The following is a 26,737-nucleotide window of genomic DNA, read 5'->3' on the forward strand; positions in this document are numbered from 1 at the left end:
CTAGTAAATGTAATACGTGTTTTAAGAAGAAACTGTGGGTGGAGTGAGGTGAGATTGTAAGGCTCGCTGCAGAAATAAAAACACAGAGCATCAACACTCGTCTGTAACCCATAAAATAATAATGAGCATCATGCTGCTAGATCAGCAGCTTGTGATGACAGTTAGTTCTGCTCACTAGGCAGGCTGACCGTAATCCACAAGATGGGACATTTGGCACTAGAATTCCATATAAAGAGCTAGGAGCAAGGCCATTTAAACATTTGTAGGCCAGAACCAAAATCTTAAATTGAACACAGAACTGAACTGGGATCCAATGCAGAGAGGCAACAACTGGAGTGATATGATCAAATCGACCAGTGCGTGTCTAAAGATGGGCTGCAGCATTTTGAACTAGCTGCAGCCTAGCAATGTATCCATGATCAACACCCAGGTAAAGACTATTGCAGTAGTCTAAACAAAATGCATTATAAATGCATGAATAAGCTCCTCAAACTGATTCCTCATCAAAAAGGACTTATAAAGATTCTTTAGGTGAAAAAAGCATACTTGAACCACATTATTGACTTGAACATCAAATTTAAACTAGAGTATCAATCTTAACACCCAAATTAGACATAACATCCTTTACATCATATGAGACTGAGTAACTACAGGAGCACCACTTGGTGCAAACATAATTGATTCAGTCTTAGACTCACTAATCTGGAGAAAATTACAACCCATCCACAATCATTAACCTCACAAAGACAACTCAGAGCTAAATCCTTAGCTTTAACCGGAGCATAGACCTGACAATCATAAGCATAAAGATGAAAGTCAAGCTCATATTTCCTAAAGATGGCCCTAAGAGGGAGTAAATATAAATTGAAAAGCAGAGGACCAAGTACAGAGCCCTGTGGGACCCAATATTTCAGGGGAGCATCACTTGAGCAGAAGCTACGAATCTTAACAGTAAAATACCTGTCAGACAGGTAGGAACTCATCCAGAAGAGCGCTGAACAAGAGACCAACAAACTTCTCCAGTCGATTGAGAAGTATAACATGATCAAGAGTATCAAAGCAGCGGTAAGATCTAAGAGTAATAAAAAGACTGTCACCCACATCAGTATATTTGTAAATATCATTGAACACTCTCATAAGAACAGTTTTAGTACTATGCTTTGTTCTAAAAGCTGACTGAAAAACTTCTAAAATTTGTTATTATCTAAATGGTCTGACAATTGCTTAAAAACGACTTTCTCAAGAACCTTAGAACGAAATAGCAGCATAGAAATAGGTCAATGATTGGATAATACAGAGACATCAAGACCGGGTTTCTTAGGAAGGGGTTTGATTACAGTTCTTTTCAGACTCTTTGGAACTTCCCCACACTGCAGACTAGAGTTGATTACATTATGAACCATATTTGAAATAGCTGGCCAAACATTCTTAACAATAGAGGATGGAATGATGTCGAGTGCAGAGCTGGATGGTTTCATCCTTCCAACAATTTCATCCAACATATCTGGGGATACAGAGTCAAAAGAATTCAAAGTAGTTGAATCAAAACATATATCTTCATCAATAAAACTAAATTGCTGGGGAATTTGAGCTTGAATAGTTTCAGTTTTGCCTATAAATTATGTCAGAAACCTCTCAGCAGTAGTCAAAGAGACTTTAAGTCCACCTGCACACGAAGGATTTAAAATCTCATCCACGGTCCAGGGCCTGCTCGCGGGGACCGGGCTTTCTCAGTCCTAGCCCTGTCACTCTGGAACCAGTTGCCACCCTCAGTCAGGCTGTCCCCATCTCTGCCAGGCTTTAAGAGTCGCCTAAAAAACCCACCTCCTCCGCTTGGCGTTCCCTGAACGTGTTTGAGTCAGGCCCTCTTTTATGTTGATTTTATTTCCCTGCTTTCATTGGTCTCTTTATTCCTTGTTTTACCCATTTGTCTTCTACTTTAACGATTTACCTCTTTTGCTCTATTTGAATTGCTTTTATTATCGATTTACTCATCAAGTTTCACATTTCTCATGTACCGTGTTCAGCGCCTTGGGCTTCTCGACAGGGTCGCGAGGAAGGTGCTATATAAATAAAGCTTTGATTGATTGATTGTTTTTGACCACAACTTCTAAGCCTGCTCACAACCCAAGGTTTAGAGCTGAAAATGTCTCTTGGATGAGAGTTAATAACCAGAAACGTCCAGATGTTTTCATTAAATCTCTTAGGTTGACGTGTCCAGGATGACTGAGAATCTACACCTACATGCTGAAGCATGAAGCATCACAAAAGTCAAAAGGAAAACTGAAACACTTAAATGTAGCTGCTACCAGTAACAATCTAACAGATTTAAACTATTAAAAGCTCTAAACACTCTAAATATTTCAGGAAAGCAAAAAAAACAATAAAATAAAAAAATCACAACTTTGTGTGTTGTGAGATTTATTATTAACATTATTATTATTACATGACAAAGTAATCTGCACCCAGCTCGGCTGAAGACCCCCTGGATGCAACTACGACAGGACACAGCGAAGAAGAGACACTGGAAAAGGAGAACTACTTCAATCACCTGCACCCAATCTTCAACCTGGTTTCACGGTCAAAGGATCTGAAGGACTTTTCGGGGACAAGATCAGCTACCTGACAGGTGGACAACCACCTCAACACACCATGGAAGGACCCTGATGTCTCCCTATTGAGAAGTTGAACTGTGCGCTTTCACATCCCAAACTCCATTCTTGCATTCCAGACCTGGACTTCAAGGAACTCATCAACTTAAGACTGAAACCATCCTGATCAACGGATGAGGACTCGAACCGTTCCAGTCTATTCTTCAACCGGGATTCTCAGTCCACGGACAAGCCCTTTGATGAAAAACACCTGGGGCCTCATTTATGCAACAAAACGGGGTCGGAAAACTGCGTAAGCAACGTTCCACGCAAACTTTGGGATTTATGAAAAAAAAACTTTGCGGAAAAATGTGCGCAACTTTAAGTTGACTAAGGACCCTGCTTACGCACATGTTGGACATAGAGAGCAACTGCAGTGCTGAGGAGATAAAATTATGAAATCCTGCAGCATTGTCACTTGTACTATTTCGTTTTCACACAGAGCAAGACCCCCCCCCCCCCCCCCCACACACACACGCACTCACACACAATCACATAGCCTGAAGCGCAGAATACGGAATGCAGAATATCAGCAGGGGGACAGATTGAGACAGAATGTCATGCGTCTGTGACAGTGCGAGTCCGTTCACTGTGAGCCGATTGATCATGCGCCCTGGCTACTTGGACAAGGGAGATCTCCGTTTGGGTGACTGGTTAGCAAGCGTGACTTTTACCCGGGAGTCTGGGGATCCAATCCCGATTGGACCATTTTTTTTTATATACGCCACAGATCTCTGTGAAGAATTCACAACATTGACGGCTTCAGCAACGCTGTGCCACTCCGTGGTAGAGCTGCATAAATTGATACTACCTGTTTCTCATTCACAGAAACAGCTGTAGCTTTAAATTCATCTGATGTTTCAATTGTAGCGTAATGAAATGACCTGTTTTCTGACCTGAGGTCATGGCCTGTGTCTGCTCAAGGAAGGAGACACCCGGTCTCCCTCAAACTGCCTAATCTGACGGGAACAGATTGGGCCAAGGCTTTCAGACTTGTTTCTTATCAGTTGCTTGCCTCCCTCTACAGCTCAGGACAAAGAACTCTTTTAATAAATATAATCAAACAACGTTTGTTATTACCAATTATAGTGTGAAATCAGATGTTCAATCAATGAGTGAAATGACAATGTTATTACTTGAATTATAATCTGTAATCAGTAGTAATTATAATTTTGGCACAGCTTCCACTAGACACATGACAAAGTGCAAATGTTAAATCACATGACACATTTCCTTTTGTCTCACCAATCAGAACCTTCGCTTTGTGACGCGTGGCATGGTTTTCTGTGGTGTTTGAACAAGCCCCTTTTGCTGTCAAATTCTGTTTCGACCGTAAATCAAAACATCCAAATGAATAAAACTATTTCCCATGACATCTTTAGTTCAGTTCAAAAGTTCTAGCGTTCGGGCCGGCCACCTGTAACTTTTTAACCGTCGACCCTTGACAAGCTGGATAAAATCTGTTGCACGTTACCACCTGAACGCAACGATTCCTTCAGAATAAAAGCTGAACTCACTGACCCCTTCAGGGTCTCGCTGACACCTATAATAACTTGTCGTGACCTGAGGACATTTCGAGGAAAATCTGGTCAGGCCACGGTTGTTTCTACGAGCTTTGGGTCCATTGACATTCTGGACCTACAACGGAGGTTCTTGTGGGGTACGTAGACCGACAGGATGGCGTTTGCATGTGGTTCTGGAACTCCCACTATAGTTTAGAGTGGAACATCATTCCCACTCAGAACTTGCCTCTCCGGATACGAGAGTTCTGATTACAACATCACTCACGCACACACCATCCATCTCACATCTCATTCACACCTAGATTCATCATTATCAGAGTGTTTAGAGTTAGTCTTGTTTAAATTGTGCAGAAATAAATCTTCTTAAACTTTTAAACCTGACACTTTCTCTTGTCTCTGAGTTAATACTAAGTGGTAAATAATCTCTGCAATAAAAAGTTCTAATCTTCTGGTTAAAAATATTCAAGAATCCATCATATTGATAGGGCTGCTCGATTATGGCAAAAATAATAATCACGATTATGGTGAGTGAAATTGAGATCACGATTATTTAGGACGATTTTTCTATTTATGTTGATTTTATTTGTTTTTATTCAGTCATAAAATTGCTCAGGGCACAATCAGGACAAAAATAAATAAGAAACAAGATGATCACTAAAATAACTCCTGATTCCCCAGTATAAAAAGACCAATATACTTATAGCTCATAGTTAATGACCCAAGGGATTTAGACCTTGGTTTAACTCATTTAAGTCTAACCAGTACAGACCCAAATACCAATATCTTGCAAACACTGGCAGCAAGAATTATACAGTGGCATTTATAACAAATAAATTGATGTTCACAAAATGTTGCATAACATTTATTGAAGTTGTGTCAAGGTGCTGTAGGAGAATACACTAGCACAGTGTCCTCAGAGATTAGTTATTATGTATCAGCGTGAGGAACTTACTTCTATCTATTTCTACCTTATTAATAAACTATGTATGTACAAGTCCATCAGTTAATGTAATAAATGTCCCAACCACAGCTGCACCCCCCACCCCCCAACCTGGTCTCAGCAATCGGGGCAAGCTGCACGTGTGTTTAGCGCGCCGCACACGCACATTTAGCCGTTTTTAGCGGCTCAGGAGTCCGCAGATGCGGTGTGTGTCACTCACTCTGGTTAATCCAACAGGGAGCCGGCTCCGAGAGCTGTTTCTTTAGCGACCGACACATCACTACATCAATCCCTTTCCTAATGTTGTGAAGAACGGTCCGGAGCGCAGGCGGAGTGTTTCGCTAACCTGCAGGAAACGTCGACGACAGTTATCCAGAAAGTAGCTAAGGGTTACCAGAGATGTTTCGGAGGTGTTCGCTAGGTACTTTTAAGATTTAAAAAGTCAAGAAGGGGGTCTGAGAAGCTGTTAGAAATAGCGTCAAAGTCGCCAAGTTGGCAACACTGTGGGAGGAGCGCTTCATTTGCAACTCAGGGCAGCGCAAGTGGGAGGAGCAAATAATCGGCTTGTTTTGTTTTTTATAATCGTTCAAAACTCAGATCGTAATCGTGACTAAAATTCGATTAATTGAGCAGCACATCAGATTGATATTTCATATTTTTATGGAATCTCACATTTTATGGTTCATACGTAAGATGTAAATACACATTGTTACACAATAAACTCTACTGATGTTTTCTGTATATTATATGGTTTTGCTAATCCTGTTAGCGGCCAGAAGCAGAGTATGGGTGGGATGAGGCTGGCCCATACTCTGTAACAGCAGCTGCTATGTGTGGACTCTCATGTGATTTGTTTATTTACATTTGTAGTAAACCTTTTTCCACAGTCATCATGACTAAATGATTTAGGTTTCTTCTGGACTTTCCTGCACGAGTCTACATGTTGCTTCACGCTAACACATTTCTTATTAACCAAACAGCCTGAAGACCTGACTGCTGGATGACTTGTCTCCCTCACGTGTCTCTGGAGACCACTTGTGAAGAACTTGTTGACAGACTTACCATCTGACTCAGAAAACCTGCTCTCATTCCAGTCATCATCATCTTCATCTCCAGTTTCAGACCCAGAGTCTGACAGCTCAGAGTCCAGATTCACACCATCATCATCATCATCTCCACTAACTTCAGTCTCTGAAGAAGCAGATGATTGTTCATGAGGGTATAGATCTGGGTTCCTGCTAGTTCCTGCTCCTCCACCAGTTTCTGCTGTCATCTGGTCAGCTGAGCTGCTGGTTGGAACATCTCTGTCTTCTATTTGCTGCTGATGAAGCTGTGAGACCAGAGGTTTCTCTTCATCATCCTCACTCTTTATAGAAACAGCAGTAACAGGAAACCTGACAGCTTCAGTCTCCTCCTTCAAACAGAGATGCTCTCCCTCCAGACTGGTCCAGAGCTCCTCCTGTTCCTCCTTTATGTGGAGGTGTTCTGGGTCCTGCTGGTCCACACCAGCACTCTGTTCTTCAAGATCTTCTTCTTTAACCAGCACCAGCTGTGGAACATCTGTAGGAAACACAGACATGATGTTACAGACCACTATACCTTTATATTTACACCATGAGTGATACTGGCTACAAGATGTGGGAAAAGGGAACAAGAACATGAACTTCATTTAGATAAAAACATATTTCTACTTTAGGAACAATAAAAACTTCCATCACAATCAGCGTGTTTGTTTATGACCATAACTCCTAAGCCTCCTACTCACAACCCAAGCTTTAGATCTGAAGCTTATGTGAGGAGAAACGTCTCCAAGATAAAATCAGCAACTATTCAGTCAAAAGGAAAATGAATAAACACTTAGATGCAGCTGCTGTCAGTAACAATCTTTAACTTTTAAGCTCTCAGCAGGCTAAAGCACTACAAAGCAAAGGAATCTTACAAATTAGCATTTTGGGAGATTTATTGTTGTTACTATTATACATGTGTATATGTGTGTGTGTGTGTGTGTGTGTGTGTGTGTGTGTGTGTGTGTGTGTGTGTGTGTGTGTGTATATTTATATATACAGTGGGGCAAAAAAAGTATTTAGTCAACCACCGATTGTGCAAGTTCTCCCACTTAAAATGATGACAGAGGTCAATAATTTACATCATAGGTACAATTCAACTGTGCGAGACAGAATGTGAAAAAAAAATCCATGAATTCACATGGCAGAATTTTTAAAGAATTTATTTGTAAATCAGGGTAGAAAATAAGTATTTGGTCACTTCAAAAAAGGAAAATCTCTGGCTCTCACAGACCTGTAACTTCTTCTTTAAGAAGCTTTTCTGTCCTCTACTCGTTACCTGTATTAAAGGCACCTGTTTGAACTCATTATCTGTATAAAAGACACCTGTCCACAGCCTCAAACAGTCAGACTCCAAACTCCACTATAGCCAAGACCAACGAGCTTTTGAAGGACACCAGGAAAAGAATTGTAGACCTGCACCAGACTGGGAAGAGTGAATCTACAATAGGCAAGCAGCTTGGTGTGAAAAAATCAACTGTGGGAGCAATAATCAGAAAATGGAAGACACAAGACCACTGATAATCTCCCTCGATCTGGGGCTCCACGCAAGATCCTGTGGGGTCACAATGATCATGAGAACGGTGAGCAACAATCCCAGAACCACACGGGGGGACCTGGTGAATGACCTGCAGAGAGCTGGGACCACAGTAACAAAGGTCACCATCAGTAACACACTACAACGGCAGGGAATCAAACCCTGCAGTGCCAGACGTGTTCCGCTGCTGAAGCCAGTGCATGTCCAGGCCCGTCTAAAGTTTGCCAGAGAGCACATGGATGATACAGCAGAGGATTGAGAGAATGTCATGTGGTCAGATGAAACCAAAGTAGAACTTTTTGGAATAAACTCAACTCGTCGTGTTTGGAGGAAGAAGAATACTGAGTTGCATCCCAAGATCACCATACCTACTGTGAAGCATGGGGGTGGGAACATCATGCTTTGGGGCTGTTTTTCTGCTAAGGGGACAGGACGACTGATCCGTGTTAAGGAAAAAATGAATGGGGCCATAAATCGTGAGATTCTGAGCCAAAACCTCCTTCCATCAGTGAGAGCTTTGAAGATGAAACGTGGCAGTGTCTTCCATACAGTACCATACCATACCACCTTTATTTATGTAACCCAACCCGTGCAGGGGCCTCCCTACACCCCAGACTCTGCGTTGTGTAATTTTGTGTTGGATTGGGGTGCACAATAGAGAGACCAGTCAGACACAGGCGTTCAATTTGTGGCTCGGACCGCACCGTCTTTTTCTTTATTTAGATGATGGGGCAAACACCACTCCGACTCCGCTGCTGGCCTTTACAAATCACAGTAAACACTGAACCCAAAATGGCGCCCGCGCGAACGATAAAATTGAACTACGGTGTCCTGCAGAGGACAAATGGTCAAAATTGCTAAAATCTACAATATATATCCAGCTCAACAGCGACACCTTGTGACTTATTCCAGTCACTGCCTTACATCCGCCCCTCCTTTAAGTGATGGCGTCCCGGTCATCAAACAAAACAAAACAGAACAGTCTCAAAATGTATATAAGAATAGCGGTGGTGGAAGATGCGCAGTATAATGCAACAATGTCTATGTGTGTATCCTATTAGTATGGGTACACTGGCTGTATTCCTACATGTTTCTTGCAGCCCTCTTTGCTTTTGCCCTCTGCCACAGCTTCCATCCCCTTTCTATCTTCTTCTGATCCTTCCTTGGTTCAATAGCTCTTGACCCATAAGTCAGTCTCTTTGGGGGTTGCCGACTCCTCGGCAAGTTCCTCCTTGGTTCACTTGGTCTGGGAGATGAGGGGGTGCCCCTGGCAGTTTCATTCCCCCTCCCCTCTTCACTCCCTTGTCCTGCCTCTGTGTCCCTTTCCTCTGGTCCTGTGGGGGCAAGAGATGTATTTGATGCTTCAGGTGAAATTCCCTCCACACCCCCTTCCAGGCTATCTGCCTCCCCGTCCTTGATTGTGTCCGACTCTTCCTCCTGTCTGATTTCTTCACCAGCCTGCTCTCCACTGTCCTCTGTGTCTAACAACCTCTCCTCCATGAACCTCCTCCACATCAAGCTCCATTTCCTCCCTTGCCTCCTCTCCCACCTGCTCCATGGGAAGAAACATACACTGTGTGAGTAGGTTGCGGTGGACCACTCTCTCTGTATCACCATTCTCCGATCGCACTACATACACCGGCATGTCTGGCTGTTTCTTCACCACAATGTATGGACGTGACTCCCACTTGACTCCTAGTTTGCTTCGCCCCTCCACATGACACACTTTAACCAGGACTCTGTCACCCGGACTGAAGCTGTGACTGGTTGTGTGTCGGTCATAGTATCTTTTCTGATGGCCCTTAGCCTGGCGAGAGGCCTGATTAGCCGGTGCATAAACCCGTGACAAGCAGTCATGCAGGGTCTGGACATACTCGCTATATCCCCCCGACCCATTAGCGGTTGATTGTCCAAACACCAAATCGAGAGGGAGCCGTGGGTGCCTGCCAAACATCAAGTAGTATGGTGTGTACCCTGTCGAATCATGGCGGGTGCAGTTGTAGGCGTGTGTCATTGCATCCACATATTCGTGCCACCGGGGCTTCAGGTGAGGTTCTAGTGTCCCCAGCATGTTCACGAGGGTGCGGTTAAACCGTTCGGTTGTACCATTGCCCTGTGGGTGATAAGGCGTAGTGCGGGTCTTAGTGATGCCGGTGCATTTACAAAGCTCCTTTACCACAGCACTTTCAAAATTGCGCCCTTGGTCTGCGTGCAATTTTGCTGGGAAGCCAAACCGACAGAAAAAGTTTCTATACAGCACCTTAGCCACTGTGCTGGCTCTTTGGTCTTTAGTGGGGTATGCTTGCGCATAATGTGAGATGTGGTCAGTGACCACGAGGATATTTTCGATACCACCTTTTGATTTCTCCAGAGTCATAAAATCCACACAAACTAGCTCCAAGGGGGCACTGCTGTGGATACTGACCAGGGGGGCCCTGACCCCTGCGGTTGGAGTTTTTCTAAGGCAGCACCTCTCACATTGCTCGCACCAAGCCTTGATTTCCTGAAACATCTGTGGCCAAAAAAATCTCTCCCTTTTCATGTGCAATGTCCTCTCAAAACCAAGATGGCCTGAGGCATTGTGGAGAGCAGTCTTGACTGACATACGCAAATCCTCTGGTAGCACCAATTGCTCAACTACTCCTCTTTGGCTGTCTTGGATGCAGCAGTACAGGATGCCATCCCTTACCACTAACCTTCTCTACTCCTTTAAGAGAAGGCGCACGTGTGCTTCACCACTCCTTCGCTCACTGCGGCGTGGTCTCTGGTTCATACTCTTATAGTGCAAGACAGGGCCAATAACAAGGTCTTATTTCTGCCCTGCACGAATCTCCTGTTTGGTCATGGTGGGCAGGGATTCCATCCCCACATCCCTGTAAGGCTCAGTGGATGTAGGGGGCCCAAGTTCCAGTTCCTCCCCTGTATGCACGCCATGGCCAGAGGGGCTTTGAGTCTTCTGGGTAGCCTGTGTCACACCCTGCCCCTGTTCGTTGACACCCACCCACTGAGGGAATGTCTGCAGGATGTGCATGACCTCCTGGTTAGACATGCGAGAGAGGGCGTCAGCGTTTGTGTTGCTCTGTCCCCTCCGATACCGGACATCAAAATCGAAAGAAGCCAGCCTCGACACCCACCGCTGGCCTGTGGCAGCCAGCTTCGCTGAGGACATAACATACTTGAGAGGGTTATTGTCTGTCTGTACCGAGAACCTACGCCCATAGAGGTGGTCGTAGAATTTATCTGTGACCGCCCATTTGAGACCAAGAAACTCGAGTTTGTGTGCAGGATACCTTGTCTCTGTTGGGCTCAAACCTCTGCTGGCGAAGGCTATGACCCTCTCAACTCCCCCTTGGACCTGAGCTAGAACGGCGCCCAGACCCTCCCCTGAGGCGTCCATCTGCAGAACAAAAGGCAAGCTATAGTCAGGATATCCTAGCACTGGAACGCTTGTCAGTCTTTCTCTTAGGGTCCGAAATGCCTTCTCACATTCATCTGTCCACAAAAGGGTGGAATGGTGGCCAGACTGTTCTTTCCCCCTCTCTTTTTCTTTCTGGGGTCACCCGTGGTTAGGCGGTACAGGGGAGCAGCTAGGGTAGAGTACCCACTTACATACCGCCTATAGTATCCAGCAAACCCCAGAAATTGCAACACTTCTTTGCGATTTGTGGGCCTCACCCAGTTTTTCACCTTGTTGATCTTCTCTGGGTCTGTCCGGATCCCCTCAGCAGACACCAAGTGGCCCAGATACTGAAACTCCCTTCTCACTAGCTGGCATTTAGAAGGCTTTAACTTCAAGCCATGCTCCCGAAGCCGATCGAACACCAGCTGCAGTCTTTCCAGATGCTCATCAAAGGTTTTGGAGAATATGATGAGGTCATCAAGATAGATTAGGAGGTGGGTGAAGTTCAGATCGCCAAAGCAGCAGGTCATGAGTCTCTGGAAGGTGGAGGGAGCATTCTGTAGTCCAAAAGGCATACGATTTGCTTCAAACAGTCCCATGGGGGTGCTGAATGCCGTCTTGTGTTTGTCATGCTCTGCCACCTCCACCTGCCAATAACCAGAAGTGAGGTCAAGGGTGGAGAAGTATCTTGCCTGGCCTAGAGCCTCCAGGGCTTCCTCTATTCTGGGGAGAGGAAAAGCATCTCTCGTGCTACAGGAGTTCAGTTTCCTGTAGTCAATACACAGCCTTAGTGATCCATCTTTCTTGGTTATGATCACAACAGGTGAAGCGTACGGGCTTTTGCTGTGCCTGATAACTCCTGCTGCCTCCATTTCTGTCAGCAACCTTCTCACATCCTGCCACTGTGATGGGGGGATCTTACGGTAAGGCAGTCGGAATGGCTTAGAGTCAACCAGAGGGATTTCATGTTGCACAGTCTTTGTATGGCCGTAATCCATGGGGTGTTGTGAGAACACACCCACGATCCTTTCCACAAGCTCTTTAAGAAGGGAGCGCTGGTGCTCGTTCTCGACGTCTGCTCCACTTAAATCCACTTCTTGGCTTGCCACCACATGGCCCATACCCAGACATGCTTCTCCACCTCCGCTAATATGATGACTGCCCTGCATCCTGTCTGAAAAGTCCACAATACTTCCCACCAGTGATGCCTTGGCCAGATGTGTGTGAGGCTTGATAGTGATAGCATGCTCGGAGAGGTTCATCACCCTTACTGGGGCACATCCTTTCTTTACATCAGCCAGAACTCTGGCGACCAGGATGCCTTGGCTGAACCGCAGGGAGGGGTGGCCTTCAATTAGGGCTGTATATGTCTTTCTTTGTGGTCCAGCTTTTATTTTGCACCTTAAATCCATCTCTTTCCCTGCTTGAATGTGTACCTTACGGCCAGTGTAAACGACGGGGCCCACTGTGTCATCCACATCACACTGTTCAGTGTTCCTAATCTCTAGCAGGGAGGTGTACCACTCCGGATGGGTCTCCTTGACCTGGAGAAGGAACTGCTGGCCGTAGGTGGCCTGGAGGTGGCTTCTGGAGGCACGGAGGACATTAGTTCCCACAAGCAGAGGAACCGAGGAGCGATACTCTGTGTTAGGGACAACAAAAGCCGGCACACCCTTAAACTCTCTCCCCAACAATTTTAGGTTAATGCGTAGCACACCATGGTAGGTGACACTCTGGCCCCCTGCACCTTCTATGGGTATCTTAGAGGGCTGTAGTTTTTGTTTATGGAGGGTGGGGTGGCTGCGCCAGTACTGATGCGTAATACTGGTTATGTGGGAGCCAGAGTCGATGAGTGCCCTGCACTTCATCCCGTTGACTTCCACCTCCCCCTCATTCCTGGGACCAACTAGGGGAGTGCCTTCTCCTCCGTCACCTTTGTTCACCTGCAGTGTGAGGACTTGCTGCTCGCCCATTGTTGCCCCAGCGACTATGGGCTTTATCTGTTTAAAGGCTGAGCTGAGTAAGTGTTTCCCTCCATGGGAGTCACCGGCTGAGGATCATGTGGCCATGTCTGGTCAGGCCCTGGGAGCACTGCTCTGCAAACCAGTGCTATATGTCCTTGCTTCCCACACCGGTAGCATGTGACGACCGGTGTTGGTGTTGTAGCCCCAGGAGGTGGTCGGACTCTCAGTCGAGTGGCAGAGGATGGAGCATTAATTCTCGATTCAAGGTGGGTCAACTTGACCACCTGCTCCTCCTGGCTCAATGCTAATTTCTTGACCATCCTAGCTAGCTCATACCACTCTGAGGAATGTTTGGCCTTCTCTGCCTTCCCATTCACACTACACTCCGATGCCACTTGTACCTGAGCATAAGTCTTCTTTGACTTGTTTTGAGGCAGGAATCTCTTCGTTTCTTTTGCCAAATTTCGAAGCTCAGTCTGCAGCTCACGGAAACTCAAAAGCCGGGGCTTCATCGGCGAGATTCTCGCATATACATCCTCATAATTAATCCCCCGTATGAACTGTCGGGTGAGTTTACTGTCACGGTCAGGGAAAGGCTTGCCTCCTCTTTGGTTTTCCTCCACGGCTCGCAGCGTTGCCTCCAGTGCTATAGCATATGAACAGGCAGACTCCCCTGACCTCTGAACACGCTCATAGAAGTCAGCTAGCAGATCTGAGGAGCTCTGTGTGTCGCCGTACTCTGCTCTCAGATCTTCGAATGCCCTTTCGGGTGTTTGGTCATGGAGAGGTAGATTCAAAACCAGCTTTCGGGCTTCACCAGTTAGGTGACGCACCATCATGGAAAAGCGGAGGTGGACGGGGAGCTCTATTGTCTCAAGAAGATACTGCATGTCACAAAACCAGTCCTCTACGAGCACCTTACTGTCAGCACTGCCGGTGAAGACTTGGACATTTTTCACTTGGTATGTATAAAACCACCGTAGGCAGCTAGTGGGGAGTAAACGTTGGCTGCAGCCCCGCCAGGAGTACTTAAAGAAGTATGTACCTGCTGGGGGGGGGGGGTATGCCAGGGTGTCCACTAACATGGGGGTCTGAAGCGGTGGGTGGTACGTGCATTGAGGCATGGGTGTCGGGTGGAGCTATAAAACCTCCCTGGGTCATGTTCACGATAGGGGGCATGACAGTGTCGGGGCTTACAGCAGGTGAGGGGAAGGGAGCTCGAGTGTCGTGTACAGCAGCTAGTGGCATATGGGGCACAAAGGGGGTCCGCCCATGCTTTGAACTTTCAAGGGTCAGCTTGGCTGCAGAGGGATTGTTCATTAAGCCCACTCCCTGCAGTGTTAGGGGGCTTGGTATGGTGGCTTGCGGGGCCGGTGTGGAATACAGATAGCTGGTGTATGTTTGGGAGCTGAATGGGACAGTCATCATTGGGTAGTTAGGATATGAGGCAACATGGGGAGCCGGTGTAGCAGTGGGACCATGGCCACTGTCCTGAGGGGAAAACGCAGGGGGCATGGTTAACTGTACATCTGGCTGCAACACTGGAGGGGCTGTAGTTATGGGGCTGTGGTTGGACTGGCTTGTCTGATTGGTTGGCACTGACCATGGGCGAATTTCAGATGGGTGTGGGGGCACCTGCATTTGGCCTCCATAGCCGGGCAGTGGTGGTGCATGAGCCGGAGCTACACCACGATCAGCGTGAGGTGAAAGCATGGCTGGTGGTGGGGTCTGTTGTGTGGTCGGCCCAGAGTCGGTGAGGCCCCTGATTGGGGTGTGGTGCTGTAACCGCTGGCCAGTGAAACTGGGGAACTGGGTGACCAGCTTCGATTTCACTGATGACTGTTGGTCCACTGTACTGGTGCTAGCTGTTGCCCCTTCGTTCAAAAAGTGAGGCTGATCCCTCTTTGGAGTGTCTGCATAGTCCCTCATCATTGTTACTGTCCTGCATCTCTAATTTAGCTGCACAGGAAATTATGTGTGGGTTACTTGTAGGGCTGCAACAAACGATTATTTGGATAATCGATGAATCGGATGGGGTCTCGACACGATTAATCGATTAATCGGATTACATGGGGAAATTTTTAAAAACTGCTAGGGAAACGTTATTTCTCTCCTTCCTTCACTTTATTTAACACAACATTATTAGAAAACAGTTCAATAGCAGAAAAACAACATGCCATCACCTAAATTGTCTTATAAGGTGTATAGACAGAGACCCTAAGCTACATCTATCTGTGACCTAAAATGCTTGGTCCAATTAAACAGCTTAAGGGCAATTCTCATCTGTTTTGTTTGATCTCATCTGTAGACATTTATTATAACTGGGGATGTCAAACAACTAATTTTTAAATGTAATTAAACATAGGCTGTGAATTAATCAAAATGTATCACTATTTCCAAAAATGACTGAAAAAATAAGTTGTCCCACACTCCATGGAAACTTTCAGAGAATCCACAAATAGTGGCTTTCAAATGGTTTTGTTACTTTCTGCAAGTTTAGAAAAGCAGCAGATGAGACAGCATGTCTGATAATTTAGTTTTTCATCTGATAATATTAGAACATGTCAGTAATGCCTGAGGGGCTTTTATAAACACTGTATAACTAACACTACTGGAGAGGGTATGAATTACACAGAGGCTTCTGGGGAGCCCAGTTATGGGGGGGGGGGGGGGGGGGCATTTTGCCTTGGCCCCCAAAATGTCTTGAAACGGCCCTGGGTGTGTGACTGAGTGTTGAAGGTAATCTGAATAGTATCAAATTTATAAATATTACATGTGTGTAACATTGTTTTATAGGTAAAAACGTGTAGTGGAGATAAATCTACCTACATTTTACTTTTCAACACTTAGTTTTGTTTTCTTGTTTTTATTTAACTATTTCCCTGTCCTGTCTGTCTCTCATCTTCCTGCATCTCCTCTAAACTCTCCAGAAAAACTGCTGCCTGGATTATTACTTTTTCACCTCATCAGTTACTTCTGTGCAGATCAAAGGGATCTCCTGACCGTAGCGGAGAGCGCGTTTTCGATGCTGCGTGAGGTGAAATCACCGCAGCACAGGTGATGAGCTCCGCAGTGGCAGAGCGCTGCAGGCACAAACAAGACAGAAAATAGAGAACATGTGCAGACATGAACGATCGTGTGCTAATTATAGTTTTTTGGTTGCGCCACTTTGAGAATGGACCGTGCGCTGGAAGCAGCTGCCTGGATCGCTGCGCAGCAATGCGCTGTGCCGCTCTCTGCTCAAAAGAGTCCAAAAATGATATAATATAGAAAACTTTTTTTCCGGCTCCCCGGATGTGTAGGATATACAGCTCCCCCATAATTCGATCCCTGCTCCTGGATGAAAAGCCGGACATTTTCATCAATACAAGTACCCCCAGTCCGGACGCGCCGGACAGAGAGTGAAAAGTGGACACGTCCGGGGAAAACGGAACGTACGGTCACCATAGTCCTCATAAAGCGGGAAATTATAGATACAGTATTTTGCTCGTGCCCTGGGCCCTTTAGAGTTCGTGGGCCCTGGGCAATTGCCCAGTTAAACCGGCCTTGGGCGGAACCGGTTCGCAGCAGCGCGAGTCCCCCCCCCCCGCTCATCTAATAAGCGTCGCGCTCACGACTAGACTCTTTTTTTTTACGATCTTAGGGCATGTCTAGCCTGTGTAATAATCCGGGACTTGGATGAATCACTTTTGAAAAGTTTTTAATTTACCCGGACACAGAGTTCTCTCCTTCCTCGCTGATGATCCCGACATATTGCGTTTAAGACGCTGCATCATCCCGTGCCATGCTAAGTCTGACCTAAACGTTGCAGGTAACGCATGTCTTCACCTGATTTAACTGAAAATGCTCCCAAACTGAAAAAGCTTTTACTTTTTTGACTCTCGCTGCTTCTGCCATGTTCCTCTTCCAAACAACTGCCGGCTCTCCCTCGCGCTGATCTGTCTGCGCGCAATGGCGGGCGGGAAGGGGGGGCGCTTTTGGAAGAGTTGTGCAACACAACGAATCGATGACGCAATTTGTTGCCAACGCTTTTAGTAATCGATTTTCATCGAATTTATCGATTCGTTGTTGCAGCCCTAGTTACTTGTAATAGGCTTCACTAGGAACAAGTACAATATATTTCTAGTAAAATAGAACACAACACAGATGTATGACAACTATCATCTCATAACGCAAAAAAAAAAAAAAAAAGAATTCACACAAAGAAACAGCGTCAAACTCAGAGTGCAGTTAAACAACTATCTTCAGCCCCGAGGTTGTGAATGACACAAATCAGCAGCAAGTGCTTAACCATATTCAATGATTATCATTTTAGACAGGGAACATCATTTAACATCCTTGCTTCAATTCAATTCTCTGAGTTTTTTTTTCTACGACAGAAAACCCTAAAATAAAACTGCCCCAAGATTTCACTTTCAAAGGAGGTGAAAGTCCCAGTAATACAGCTGCACAGGCAGTTATAACTTAGTTCAGTACCCCATCGGGTGGCAACACCTCTTACTGTAGTGACGTAGCTGGGGGGTGATGGCCTTGGTTTCTCTTTGGTCTCGAGGGGCCACAATCCGGGTCACGGCACCAAAGATGTAACCCAACCCGTGCAGGGGCCTCCCTACACCCAGGACTCTGCGTTGTGTAATTTTGTCTTGGATTGGGGTGCACAATAAAGAGACCAGTCGGACACAGGCGTTCAATTTGTGGCTCGGACCGCACCGGCTTTTTCTTTATTTAGATGATGGGGCAACCACCACTCCGACTCCGCTAATGGCCTTTACAAATCACAGTAAACACTGAACCCAAAGTGGCGCCCGCGCGAACGATAAAACTGAACTACGGTGTCCTGCAGAGGACAAATGGTCAAAATTGCTAAAATCTACAATATATGTCCAGCTCAACAGCGACACCTTGTGACTTATTCCAGTCACTGCCTTACATTTATATAGCACTTTAAAAACACAGCCATACAGCCAACCAAAGTGCTGAATAGTCGCACAATGACAGAGATAAAAACATAAAACAGAGCAATAAAATACAGTCAACAAATAAGAAACAAGCCAATAAAAAAGTACCAATAAAAACCTTACAATGGATGATAAAGTAAGAGTAGTAAAAGCCAAAATAACAGCTAACTGTTAAAAGCAAGGGTAAAATAGTGTGTCTTTAGTCTAGACTTAAACACTGCCAAGGAGGATGTCTGTCAAACTGCGGCTGGAAGTTCGTTCCACAATTTGGGACCGGCAACAGAGAAAGCTCTTTGTCCGCATGATTTATAACACGCTTTTGGTACCTCGAGGAGCAACAGGCTGGATGACCCGAGTGTGCGACCGGGAGTATAGATAATCTTTATTGACAGACTCTTAGGTCCAGATAAAATACATATAAAACAACAGATCAATGAAACAAAATAGATAAATAGAATAAAAAGATAACAGCATAAAATTGAATAAAAATCTAAATGTAATTAAAAGCTTTACTATAAACTGTTCCACACAAGGTTAACCACACAAACACTTCAACCAGTACTTCCTTATACTGGAGAAATAGCGACAACTGCTCACAGTAGGATCAGTGATTGCTAAAATTATTCTGTTGGCAGAGCTATCCAGTCGGCCTATAAAAGTGAATATGAGTTTTCTTAAAAGAGCTTTAAAAGTACAAACGCCTGCTGTTACAAACATCTGACTGGCACTGCCCCCTCTGGGTATTTTAAGTATGATCCTTAAGGCATCGTTGTATGCAACTTGCAGCTTGTTCATGCTGCTTTGATTGTAGGATGACCACAGTTGGGCTGTGTAGAGCAGAGTACAATATGCTTTAAATAAAGCCACCTTAACTGGAGGTGAACAAAAACCAAACTTACGAGCTATAGTGTTAGCTTGTGCATACAGCTTACAGCACTGTCTGTGGATGTCAGCATCATCACGCATTTGATCAGTTATAAAGTGGCCAAGGTATTTCATCTTCTCACACACATTAAGATCACTATTAGACAGTTTGAACACAGGAAAGTTTAGCTTTTTATCCTGCTTGGTTCTACATATCAAGATAGCACTTTTAACAGCATTATACTGAATATCGTACTGCACACCATATTCAGAGCAGATATTTAGGAGCTGCTGTAAACCAGCACTACTTGGACTAAAGACCACCAGATCATCAGCATACATCAGATGGTTGATCAAAGTTGTACCCATCAAACATCCTGTGTTACAGGCTCTGAGCTGCACAGACAGATCGTCAAGATACAGATTAAATAAGATAGGAGACAGAATTCCACCCTGCCTAACACCATTACTAATGCCAAATGGTGCAGAGATGCTGGCACCCCATTTAACCTGTATCTTCTGATGAGCATACCAGTAAGACAGGATTCTCACAATAAACCCAGGGACCCCCCGTAGCTTTAACTTAATAAAAAGTTTTCTGTGGTTTACACGATCAAAAGCCTTAGAAGCATCAATAAAACACATAAGGACAGAAGAATTTCTATTTCTGTACAAATTGACCATTTCTTTAAGTGCGTATATACACATGTCAGTACCATGTTTTGGCTTAAAGCCAAACTGATTATCCAAGGAACTGAGGTACACAGTGACTCTATCAAATATGATTCTTTCAAGAACTTTAGATAAAACACTGGCTAGTGCAATCGGCCTATAATTATCCATACTGGTCACCTTCCCAGATTTGTTCTTAATGACTGGAACAAGCAGAATTGCCATCATTGAGTCTGGTAGTATGCCATGAATCATGAACCCTGTAAAACATAGAGCTAAAAGGGGAGCTAGTCTTTGGCTAGCATATTTCAAATGTTCTGCACTAATGTGATCCAGACCAGAAGCCTTATTATCAGCTAGTTTGTGAATAGCATCATGCACCTCATGGGTCGTTACACATATAGATTCATCATTAATTACAGAGCCATCCTCATGCTGGTCACCTTTCAAACAATTAAACAATGCATAATAATGATGTCTCCATAATGCTACAATATTATCTTCCCCAGAAACACCTTCAACAACACCTGGTAGAGATGATTTGCAATTATTAACTGTTTTCACATCTTTCCAAAAACCTTTGACATCATGACTCATACATTTCCTGGCCATTGAATCTGCCCTCATGATCTGCTCATTTTTTGATATAAAACGAACAGCATACTTATATCTGGCATTTGCACGTTTTTTCTGTTCAAATTCCACACCCTGCCTAGGTCTCCCAACCATATCCCAACATTTAAAAGCTACCCGCGCTTCATCCTGATACATGGCAACATGTTCTTTCGAGCCAGGCCTGATATGAGGTTTCTGCTTATTCTTACCTTTGACATGAAAAGGTCTACCACTTTCATACAAAGCGTCCACTATATCCTCATACATAGAGCATAGATCACTTTTGTGTTTAAGAATCTTACAGTTGACATCTTCACACAGGATAGCCTCTTTAGCCACAGAGATATTGTTCAGGTATTGATCTGTATTATAACTATAACCCGATATGTCTTTGTCACTTAATGCTGCCCATTCTAATTTTATATTATCATAATTATTGACATAATTAACTCCCATTGTACTAGGCAGTTGTTCCACATTTATAGAGAAAGCAAGAGGTATATGGTCTGACACAGTTACCCCATATTTTATAGACATGCTATCCAAAGCTGCATGACCATCAGCTGTACTAATACAATGATCCAGCCATGATGTATTATGCCAACTCTCACTAATATATGTGTAACTGTCTTTTGGCAACAGCACTTTGCTAGATAGAACAAGATCATTGTCTTCACACAACTGTATTAAGTGTTTAGCAAATTGAGATTTTTTATCTGAAAGATCAGCATTAAAGTCGCCCACAACATATATACTATAAGTACTGTGACTTTGAATAAATGCATTAATAAAAGCCAACCCACTAATATATTCCCCTTCATTTCCAGCAATTTCGTATGGAGTATAAATATTAAGGATAACAAAACTAATGTTATTCTGGATATATTGTATGCCAATACACCAATCTACATCCAGTCTAAGTGGCTTAATTACAGCATCAATTATTTTGTTCCAAAGCACAGCCACTCCTCCTGATATTCTACCCCTGACTATAGCTGTGCTGAGATCAGTAGTTGATTCCCCCACTCCGAAAAATTTAGAGTTAAGGCAGTTAAGTTTGTCCAGATCTTGTTTAGGTAAAAAAGTCTCTTGCAAACACAATATTTCACATTCTTCAAGCAAGCTGTCCACAACAATACGTCGAGCTCTATCCCCTGCATCATGGCCCAGACGCAGGCCACGACAATTATAGGATAGCACCCGAAGAGACATGCTTATGCTGAGGTGCTTGGGCCAGGGGGAACATCCCCTGCTGGAGACACATTAGCAGAGCGGAGAGAGCGGGGGTTCCGTGGTTCATAATACCGTCTGACCAGAGCCCCTTCAGGCCAAAGCTCAGGGTTATACATTTCACCAATGTCATCACACTCAGCCGTAACCTTAAAGGAGCCAAATCTGCTCCGTAAATTAACAATTTTCAGACAGGTGACGTCTCTGTTAAGTTTCTCTTTAAGATACAATGAGAGCGTTTCTGCATCAACTTCTGGGGCAAATTTAGTGGCGAACACAGTCACTACTTTTGTCTTTACAGTTTTTATAGTACTCACAGTTCCAGTGCCAATAATAGATCCGGCTCCACGCCTCTTGTTATGTCTAGTCGCTGAAGGAACATGCATCCCTGCAGCAACCTTCTCCAGCTTCTGACGAGGCCTGCCCTTCTTCACGACTGTACTCCACTGTGGGGAGCGTGTGAGAGGCTCCGGTTCCACCATATTCATTGTAAACGCAGAACCAGAGGCCGCTAACAAAGTCCGATCTTCACCACTCCGTGAAGTCATAGAGGCGCATGCCTCCACAGGGCCCATCCCGATCCTCTGGTCAGCCAAAACGCCAACTCCCTGCCTCTCGGCCAGGCCGCCATTACTCTCCAGCCGCTCCTCTGAGTTATTACTCGGATGCAGAAAAGGACCCGTCCTTGGTCCCTGCCCTTTTAGAATAGCAGAACCAGCCAGGTCGCCTGACTGACGCTCCAGTGCGGCCACTAGCTGGTTAATTTCTCCAGCTTCAGCCCGAACTTGCTCACAGACATCTGCCTGAAGTTTGGCTACGTGTTTCAAAGCACTAACCTCCGTACACAATTGCTCCATCCGCCGCAGCAAACAGCATACATCCAGGCTGGAGAATGTAACAGGTGGTAAATCCTCCAAGTGATGGGATACAAATCTAGGGATATTTTCCCCACACTCATTCAGCACTTTAAGGCAGAGCTTGATATTATTGGCGTCTTTGTGCTGCCCTTTATATCCGACGCACCGCTGTGAAGTACTCGGGCAGAGCTCAAACAGAACTTTTTTTTGAAGCTTCAAACCCCTCAGATTCAAATGTGTTCATGGCCAACAACACAATTTCATCCTGGCTCAAGGTTTTAATTTTAACAGCAAGGAAATTAAGAAGTTCATCCTCCACAATCACCTTGCCATCTGTCGTCCTATACACCTCTGGTTTTAGTCGAGATAGTTTAGGAACTGGACCAAGAGCTGATGCCTCGCTGCCTGCTACGTCCGCCATTTTAATCTGATAAGAAATCGCAAGATCAGAAAGGTCCCATGTTGTCGTTCTTTTTTAAAACACAGAAACGATTTTGTTACCTGTTGTTGACGATACGTTTCGCCGATAGCTGCCGGCTTCTTCAGGCTGACGCTGATGGTGACGCGTCCCTTCCTTCTCCGTTTATCTGCGGGCAGCAGAGGACGTTGTCGCCCTCTACTGCCTGCTCTCCCCTCTCACGATGCAGTCCCATGCGTGGTCCAGCGTGTAAACTCCATCGTCCCTGTTCATGGTCCCACATCCACGTCTCCTTATCTCTATTGCTTCCTTGATCCATCTTTTGTATTTTTGTTGTTCAGTGGTTATGATCCGTGTAGTCCCAGTCCATTTTATGGTTTTCTCTTAAGCAATGATCTGTTACGGCTGACTTTTTTATTGTACTTTCTGCTTCTTCTTTTGCTGCTCTTGTGTGGAGAGCGGGCAGTAGAAGGCGACAACGTCCTCTGCTGCCTGCAGATAAACGGAGAAGGAAGGGACGCGCCACCATTAGCGTCAACCTGAAGAAGCCGGCAGCCGTCGGCGAAATGTAGCGTCAACAACAGGTAACAAAACCGTTTCTGTGTTTTAAAAAAGAACGACAACATGGAATTAGAAATAACGCACAACAAGAACACACCTAAGATGTTCAAAGAGAAATACGGACACCAAGGAACGAAGGACTTCCGCCGTTTGGAACGATTACACCAGAAACGCGCACGTCTAAGAAACCACCTTCGCTTCTGTTTACGATGCCGGGACGAAAACATCACACCCACAAGCCTACAGCTGAAAACACCGATCCGGACCAAGACAGCACAAAATGTAATAGAAAGAGCACAGAGAGCACTGCTCAAGGAGAGGATAAGAAACGTCATAACCAAACAGAGGCGAGTGGAGGACGAACTGGAAAGAGGACACCTGGACTTGAAAAGAAATTACAAACTCGATAAACAAATGGAGGAACTAATTAAAGGACACATGATGGAAAAACAGGAAAAAGAGTTCACAAAAGTAAAAGAAAGAGACACAGAGAAACTAAACAAACTCATAAACAAGAAAAAGAGGGGAGAAATACAAGGTAACTCCACACCAAACTCATGGGTACGTAACATTTCACAATACAAACTAAAAGAAGCAGAAGAAAGCATATTTAAGAAAGGTTTAAACTTTGCAGTCACGCCAAAAGAAATACCATATGATGAATTTATTATAGCAACAGAACTAGCATGTCAACAGATCACAGATGAGGGAAAGAAAGCAGAACTTAGAAATAACGTAGTTGGGATATTAAAAAACAGCCAAATTCAACACAGCAATATTACAAAAGAAGAACAATCAGCCATGACAGCTTTATCCAAAAATGAACAGATAATTATTCCACCGGCAGACATAGGAAGAATCACAGTGGTAATGGACAGAGAAAAATATAAACAACAGATGAACCAGATGCTAGAGGACAAAAATACATATGAAATACTTAAAAAAGATCCAACAGAAAACATTAAGAAAAACATGAAAAAATTACTGAAGCCGCTGCATGAAAAAGGCAAAATAACAGAAAAAATGTATAAACACTGGATTCCCACGGCGAACATAACACCAAGAATATATGGAACGCCAAAAATACATAAACAAAATACCCCACTTAGACCAATAGTTGACAGCATGGGTACACCAACATACAACATGGCAAATGATATCAGCAGAATCATCAGCCCGTTATTAGGAAATACAGACCAACACTGCAAAAACAGCATAGAACTGGCAAAAGAACTAAATGAAATTACAATAGAAGACAAAGACATACTCATCTCACATGACGTCACATCTCTGTTCACAAAAACACCAACCCAAAAAACCATAGACATAGTAGTTAACAGAATCAGACAGGACAAGACTACACAAAAGAACAAATCTCACAGCAGATGACATAGCACAACTGATAGGACTGGTAGCTAACTCCACTTACTTCACATATGATGACATAATATACAAACAACTGGAAGGCTTCGCCATGGGTAACCTGTTATCAGCCACCCTGTGCGAGTTTTTCATGGAAGACCTGGAACAAAAAGCCATAGCCACTGCCCCCCCCCCAAACTGCTAAATAAAACTATGGAAACGCTACGTGGACGACATACTGGAGATCATACCAAAAGGTCAAACAGAAACACTAACACAACACTTAAACAACATTGATGACACGGGCAACATTAAATTCACTTATGAGTTAGAAACAGAAGGCAGCATAGCTTTTATGGATATGACAATCACCAGACAGACCGACGGGACCCTAAACATAAACACATACAGGAAACCAACACACACAGACCAATATCTATTATGGACATCAGAACACCCTACCATACACAAAATGTCAGTAATCAGAACATTAGATCACCGAGCAAACATGATAACAGAAGAAAAAGACCGAAAACAAGAAGACAAACACATACAACACGCTTTAAAGACCTGCAGATACCCGATATGGGCAATAAACAAAGGAAAACGACAAACAAAAACAGAAAGCAAAGAACAGCCCAAAAAAAGAACCAGAAACCCAGAAAGACAATAACCAAAACCAGTGATAACCCTACCATACATCAGAGGCATAATGGAAAAAAATAAGAGCAACAATGAAAAAACACAATATAAAAACACCAACAAAACCATACACAACAGTTAGAAACAGACTAGTACACCCAAAAGACTAAATATCAGCTGGACAAAAATGTGAAGTCATTTACGAAATCCCATGCAAACACTGCAATAAAACATACATATGAGAAACCGGACGCCAACTCAACACACGAACAATAGAACACAGAAAGGAGTGCGAGAAAGAGGCAAATCAAAAACACACAAGAGCAGCAAAAGAAGAAGCAGAAAGTACAATAAAAAAGTCAGCCGTAACAGATCATTGCTTAAGAGAAAACAATATAATGGACTGGGAAAACACACGGATCATAACCACTGAACAACAAAAATACAAAAGATGGATCAAGGAAGCAATCGAGATAAGGAGACGTGGATGTGGGACCATGAACAGGGACGACGGAGTTTACACGCTGGACCACGCATGGGACTGCATCGTCAGAGAGGGGAGTGCGGGCAGTAGAGGGCGACAACGTCCTCTGCTGCCCGCAGATAAATGGAGAAGGAAGGGACGCGCCACCATCAGCGTCAGCCTGAAGAAGCTGGCAGCTGTCGGCGAAACGTAGCGTCAACAACAGGTAACAAAACCGTTTCTGGGTTTTAAAAAAGAACGACAACATGGAATTAGAAATAACGCACAGCAAGAACACACCTAAGAAGATCAGAAAGGTACAAGGGGGCAAGACCATGGAGGGATTTGAAGACAAAAAGCAATATTTTATATTGGACCCTGAAAGTGATGGGCAGCCAATGAAGGGATTTTAGAACTGGAGTTATGTGCTGGCGCCTGTCAGTACGTGTGAGGAATCTAGCCACTGCGTTTTGGACGAGTTGAAGTCTGGCAAGGGTTGACTTATTGACACCCAGCAATATTGCATCGAATAGTCGAGCCTAGATGTGATAAAAGCATAAACAACTGATTCCAACTTTTTCCTAGATAAAACTGCTCTTAATTTGGACAGACGGCGGAGTTGGAAAAAACAGGATTTTATGGTGGCATTGACCTGGGCGTCCATCCTAAGAGATGAATCCATCTTTACACCCAGGTTTGTCACAACGGTTTATAGATTTTGAGAAACAGATGAAAGATCTGGGGTTTGGAATGGATTGGATCTGACCGGATTAAACAGGACCAGTTCAGTCTTGGAATCGTTGAGATGCAGGAAATTTGAGGCCAGCCAACATTTCACGTCTCATAGGCAGTCTAGAAGAGGCTGGATTGATTGCTGGGGTTTCACCGACATGTAAATCTGGCAGTCATCAGCATATAAATGATATTGAACAGAGTGTTTTTTAGGATTAAGCTGAGTGGAAGGAGGTAAAGGCAAAACAACAAAGGGCCCAGAATAGACCCCTGCGGGACCCCAC

At 44.4% G+C, this 26,737-nt stretch overlaps 1 protein-coding gene across 1 annotated transcript in view; it reads right to left on the reverse strand.

Moving 5' to 3' along the window:
* LOC107372473 (zinc finger protein 665) overlaps window positions 1-26,737 on the reverse strand; it is a 79,978-nt gene that overhangs the window by 13,855 nt on the left and 39,386 nt on the right. Inside the window, 1 exon segment of the mRNA XM_054737842.2 lies at window positions 6,177-6,674. Coding sequence (XP_054593817.2) covers window positions 6,177-6,674 — 498 coding nt within the window.

This window comes from Nothobranchius furzeri, chromosome 5 (assembly GCF_043380555.1).
Source record: "Nothobranchius furzeri strain GRZ-AD chromosome 5, NfurGRZ-RIMD1, whole genome shotgun sequence".
Taxonomy (NCBI): Eukaryota; Metazoa; Chordata; class Actinopteri; order Cyprinodontiformes; family Nothobranchiidae; genus Nothobranchius; species Nothobranchius furzeri.